Here is a 6,000-nt window from a genome sequence, read left to right as displayed (position 1 = left end):
AAGCTGCTGCTTGGAAAATGCTTTGTTTTCCTCTCCATTGGTTCAAGGTCTTGAATGTCTTCCTTTTTTCCAATTCCCTCAGGCACTGGATTCTTAACCAAATACAATTAAGATGCAAAGAGAGATGAATTTATTTATAGACACTTAAATTCTGTCTTAATCACAGCACAATCATCCTACAGTCTAATCAATGCATTCCACAGCAAGAGAGATCCATTTAGTGCTGCGGATTTTTTCTTTCACTGCATTAAAGACCTCCTGAAAATGGCAAATGATTTCCCTTCAGTAACTGCAGCCAGGAGTATATAAATAGATAAATAGCTACATAAATAGATTTTGGCTTCACTTTATAACCACCAGTTTAACAAACAATGTAGAGAACTACATAGCTGTTAATTCACTGTGGGTGAACTTCACGGTTTGGTTTCAAGTTTCCCTTAGAGCCAAAATGAAATTGCCAAAACCAAAAAATTTCCTTTCATCTACTCCAAAATGCCGACCATTACAACTCTGAGGGAGTTCAACGCTATTCAGATCTATGCAGGAAAGACATTGATCTAAACCTGGGTGAAAAGGCAGGGCTAGCTTCTGACCTGGTATACATTAAACACTGAATAAAATTTCATTAAATCAAACAGACAAGGTAGATGCATGTAATTTTTCTGTCCAACTGTTAGGTCACTTGACAAGCACAGATCTTTCCAACTATAGAGTGAGATGGACTAAATCTCTCCATTTTACGGGAAATCCAACTGCTCTCTTGACTCACACTCAATTCATATACCTGTAGTCCCTCAATCCACAAGGCCGCCTTTTCCCTTAAGCAAAAACTCAGTTATGACTACATTTCTATAGCGACATCTGATTTTTTTCCTTGATATGAGAAAAATCTTTAGAATTTTGCATTTACAATAAAATCCCACTGTTTTGAAGTCTGTTTTACAAGAAAGCATGGTAATACAGCATCTGGCAACAAGACTTTCCCTCCTAAAGGGATAAAAAATATTGCCCCATCTCACTTTAAGAACCTGAGGCATTTATGTGTCTAGATCAGAGCTTTCCTGGGGGAGAAAGATAAGTGACAGCAGTGAGTAAACATGCTAGATGACGTTTGAACCTGTTCTGCTTTCTCTTTAGGGACAGAACAATTGAGATGTCTGTGACTCAATGGAAACAGAGTCAAAAGAGGCATTCATTTTTAACAACTGTTACCCCTTGTGGGCACATCATTTTTAGCATCTTACATGCAAACGTTAGTACATGTAGCAAAACATCAAAACTACTGCAAAATAACAACAAACTTGCATTGTTTTTCAGGAACAACCCTATCCTCAGGCACACTCCTCTTTGCATCTTGCTTAAAGGAGTCTATTATGTCACAACACACATATATATGTATATGTACACAGAACCAACCAAGCCCATAGCATCACAAAAAAAATTAAAAAAATGTGTTGCACAGTGCTCTAAGCAAAGCCAGCCAAAGACAGATCCTATCCACAGAAACTTGAAAATGAAGTGCAACTTCAGAATTTCTTTAAAGCAGCAATAACTGTAGTAACGTTCTCCAGGGGAAAACCTCTTCAGAATTTAGTGAATAAGAAAGTTTTTTCAAAATGAGATAGCAACAGACCTGAGCTCACTGTAATAGTGTGTGAAATTTGCACACTCTCATTTTAAAACAAACTCCTCTGTGGCAAATATTTACAAACAGAATCCACATGTGGCAGGCTCTCAGGTTAATATGCAAAACCAGAAAAGCATTTAATTCTTTGGCCTAGCAGCTCAAATACTGTCCAGATACAAACGCTGCTCTTACTCCCTTGATAGTACTTCACATTTGATCCAAGAATCTTTGAAATTTTTCTAAATAGTAGTGTAGGTACCTTGAGCTCTGAGTAAATTCACATCTTTACAGATGTGTCTACAGCATCTGATCCTATCTTAGCATGAGTTGAGTTCACTGGTGTTCTGCTGCTGCATCCCTCCATACTCCACACTCCTTGAGAAAATGCAGTGGATCCACCTTACCCTTGGATTTACCCTTAGAAACACCAGGACTAGAAGAAATGCAGGTTTATTGCTGAAGAGACAGTAAGTAGAAAAGCTGGAATTCTACCAGCAAAGCAACTCAGATGCATCAGATCAATAGGATCAGAACAAAAAAAAATGCCAGAGCACCTCTCAATACATTGAGTTGGTCTGAATTCCCTTCCCATCTTTTTGCTAATGATGGTTTGTTTAAAGGTTGAATCTTTTTTTCCAATTAAACCCAAGACTGGCAGATGATTTCATAACATAATATCATCATGAGACTATTATAGCTTACACACCATACATTTATAAAAGCTTTTTGAAATTAAAATGAAATTAAGCATTCAGGAGGTGTATTCACAGCTTGCCAGCTCCCTTCTCTGTCCTACATTTCAGAGGTAGAATAGGAAGATGGTCACAGCCATCAGCAAGATATAGTTTCAGCAGGAAGTCAGATTATACTTAGGTTTACTGACTGAGTCCATAACCAGTCAATGCTTCCATTTGATGTGGAAGTTTGCAAAACAGAGCAGTGGTCAATTTGGATGGGCAGCATTTCTGTACTTCTGTGTAGTCACACCATTACCTTAACCCTGAACTGAGAAGTACTATGCTGTACCTACAACTAAACTAGACATGGAAATTGTTCTGTACTAGGAAGCCAAATGTAGTAAATATCTGTCAAAAGGCACTCAATTATTTTTAAAATGCTTTGTAAGACAAAGAGCAATAACTTAAGTAAGGGTGGGAATGCTGATCAACCAGACAGGAAAGCGAGATGCAAACAATCTGAAGAATTTGAGTAAGACTGCCTTGTGCTGATCCATGCACAAACAAGTAGTTCAGAACTACATCAAGCAGCTCAGCAAACAAAGCTGTGACAGGCATAGGGAGTCTCAAACACAAGAAGAGGATAGAATTCAAGACAACATGCCCTTTGTGTTACCCCCACCCTGCCAGCACACCCACCTCTTGGCTATTTAACTTCGAGGGCCTGTCCTAACGTGCTTGTTGTTCTTGTATATTGAGTACTGGGCTAAAAGCCCCTCAGCAAAATTTTAATCCATGTAATGGAAGCATCCTACACATAATTAGCACTCCTTATTCCAAATAGTTTGAACAAGCACTGGTGCTTTTTGGCCTCGCAACAGCAAATCAGTTTCAGGATTTAGTGTCAGACAAACAGGTCATCAGAATATAGTTTTATTTACATTTTCATATTCAAATTCAATACAAATCATTAAATATTTACAACATTCTTAATTATACTATAGATAAGAAAAGGCATTGCTTTTCCCCTGCAGAGTTAATAGTACCTTATTGCGGGCTTTAAGACAAAGCTCTGCTAACATTAGAAACAAACCATAGTTACAGAGATAAAAAAATAAAGTGCATCTGTAAGATGTCCTCAGTTACCTTTGATGGGCAAGGCCCTAAACTTAGTATTGAAGTATCCAGTGTTCCTCCCCGGCCCCCATCCAACTCCCCACAGATAGCAGAAAACTTTTCCAATCACATTACATTTACAGGACATCAGCTTCAGCACACATGCAAGACAGCACAGCAACAGTCCACCATTTTTCAGAGACTGGGTTCTTTCCTAGGTGTCGCCTGAACAAGACACAGCAGATCCTTTCAGAAGGATCTACCTTTTCATCTTCAGTTCAAGTCTTCCAGAAGTCATCCCAGACTTCCACAAAGCCAAGACTCTTGCATATTGCTGCTGCTAGAGATGGTTAGAACTCCAAAAATCATATAGGATCTTTCAGACTAGTATCAACAGGTTTGAAAAGTTCCTGCATTTGTTCCCTTTACAGTATTGTGCAAGTCAGATTTGGCCTGTCAGCCTGAAGCCCTCTTTTTCCCTTTAGGAATTGTGTGGTAGTTAGATTGGAGTGGAGAGGACAAGATTCAATCTCTTCACCAGATAACCAAAGACACTGTGGGAAAAATCCGGTTTGACAGACATTACTTTGTACTTTCTCCTACCAAATTAGTGCACTGAAATATTAAATACAGTTAACTTTAAACTGAAAAACTGTGTCTGGTAAATAAGAATTAGACCAGATCAAAATCTATTTGTTTACAATGAGAATCCACTTGAATTAAAAACAATAAACAACAAAAAACGTCAAAACAATTACCAGTAGAGACAGCTACTACATAAAGAATCTTCTCCTTATAAAAGGAACTCAAATGCTGAAGAGAAGCTTTGCTGAAGATGGAACTTTTGTTTTAGTGTTATAATCTGATGTTTTCTTTATATTTAAGACAGCTTTATCTGAAGAGTGCTAAAACTAAATTCCACATGGGAGATGCAGTTTTAAGAATTGCAAACCATATAATCATGATTTAAATCTATTTGATCTCAGCATTTCCAAGGCAACATTGCTGCTACAGTCATCCACTGGATTCTTACAATGTTTGGTATATACGTGATGGCAGTAGGCAGCTCCTTGCAGAAGGCTTACACCATGTTGCTGGGCATGTTCTTAGGACTTGACTTCATGAACTTGCGTTTCATCTGCCTCAAAAGTTGGGTTGTCAAGGGGTGGAACATTCACAGCTGAAGGTTGGGATTCATTATTTACAAGATGTGTGTTATCATCTATCCAGAACAAAAACAAGAACAGACAAGTTAAAAAGCATTACTGGCAAGTTCTACTACCTTAAAGCAAAATACGCTTGCTTTATTTCCACAAGCTTACTGTAGTTGTCTTTTCTAGGCTTTGGAGTTAGATCTCATTAGTGTTGAGCAAGCATAGGTTGTGTGTGCAAGTGCCAGAAGGCAGCGCGAAGCACCAAAAAAACAAATGAGGAGACAATTCTCAGGTGACTTTAGGGCTACTGAAGACAGGCATCAGGAGGAGTGACTCCAAGATACTTGGCTCAGGATAAACAGTGGAAGACATGGCAATTCAGAGAAGATGGCCTTCTCCCTAAACAGTATTTTTGTTAGGCTGACATTAGTATTTGTCCTTGCCACTCGAGAATACACGAGGGCCTGAGCCATCTAGCAAGCCCAGCACCACTTCATTTACTTATAAGCATGCAATTTCAGCTGCTGATGTTTAGCTTATGAAAAGTGCCCTTTGTTCAGCTGGGGTGCCTTAACAGGGCTCTTCCATACACACTTCACTTGCTGAGGCATCATGTCCTACAGGTGGCAGCAAATCCCACACTTTATTATATCAGCTAGGCATCCAACAGGAGAGCTACACAGCCACAACATCCCTTTCACCTCTGAAAGCCTCCATGCTTATTGCCTTGGAAAGAGGAACTCTACAATCCAAGATAATTACACTAATTTGTATAACTGGAATCTCTTTCAATTAAAAACAAGAAACCAGAAGCACTGAGAGTGTTGGCAGAGTTGAGTATTAGAAGGCATTTTCGATACATATGCTCTTGTTCAAAAAGATAACAAAAGATGCTAAAATATTAGCATATGGAAATGCTAATCGTCTTTTGCAATTAAAACACTCTGAAGGGTGTTCAAGGATGACTCAGCCTTGGCAAAATCTGGACTTGAACAGGAAGCGTGTCATTTCTGGTTTTGCATCATTTATGCTAAAGCTGGACAGACTTCCTAAAGATTTTCTGAGTATTTAATCACTTGAAGTAGACAGATGTGGTGGCAAAGCAACACTCACTCATCCAAAATGTAATCTCCAAAAAGACAAGAGAAGGAACATTTTCATAAATTCCCTTTGGCCTGCAAGTATTAAGCCTGTGATTTTCAACTATTCTTTTCCTAAGCTTCTACCTTTAATTCAAGTTTAGATTGTAGCTCATTTGAAAAAAAGTGTCAGAGCCAAGTGCTAAAACACAGGAAAGATGAACACCTTGTTTTGCAGACAACTCTTAAAGCACTGCTCTATTATAAAGGCAAAAAACACCCTAATTCATAGCACAATCAATAGAAGGGCAATGCAATCCAGCAAAACAGATGAAGCAATATGCTTA

At 38.5% G+C, this 6,000-nt stretch overlaps 1 protein-coding gene across 1 annotated transcript in view; it reads right to left on the bottom strand.

The window, feature by feature from the left end:
* Window positions 1–3,260: 3,260 nt before the first annotated feature.
* The window catches only part of RNF128 (ring finger protein 128), a 41,060-nt gene continuing 38,320 nt past the window's right edge, over window positions 3,261–6,000 (bottom strand). Inside the window, exon 7 of the mRNA XM_032196224.1 lies at window positions 3,261–4,642. Coding sequence (XP_032052115.1) covers window positions 4,527–4,642 — 116 coding nt within the window. The 3' untranslated portion in view covers window positions 3,261–4,526. The remainder of the gene's footprint in view (window positions 4,643–6,000) is intronic.

The sequence above is a fragment of the Aythya fuligula genome, chromosome 13 (assembly GCF_009819795.1).
Source record: "Aythya fuligula isolate bAytFul2 chromosome 13, bAytFul2.pri, whole genome shotgun sequence".
NCBI lineage: Eukaryota > Metazoa > Chordata > Aves > Anseriformes > Anatidae > Aythya > Aythya fuligula.
The sequence above is the reverse complement of the archived record's forward strand: the minus strand, read 5'-3'. Positions and strand labels throughout refer to the sequence as shown.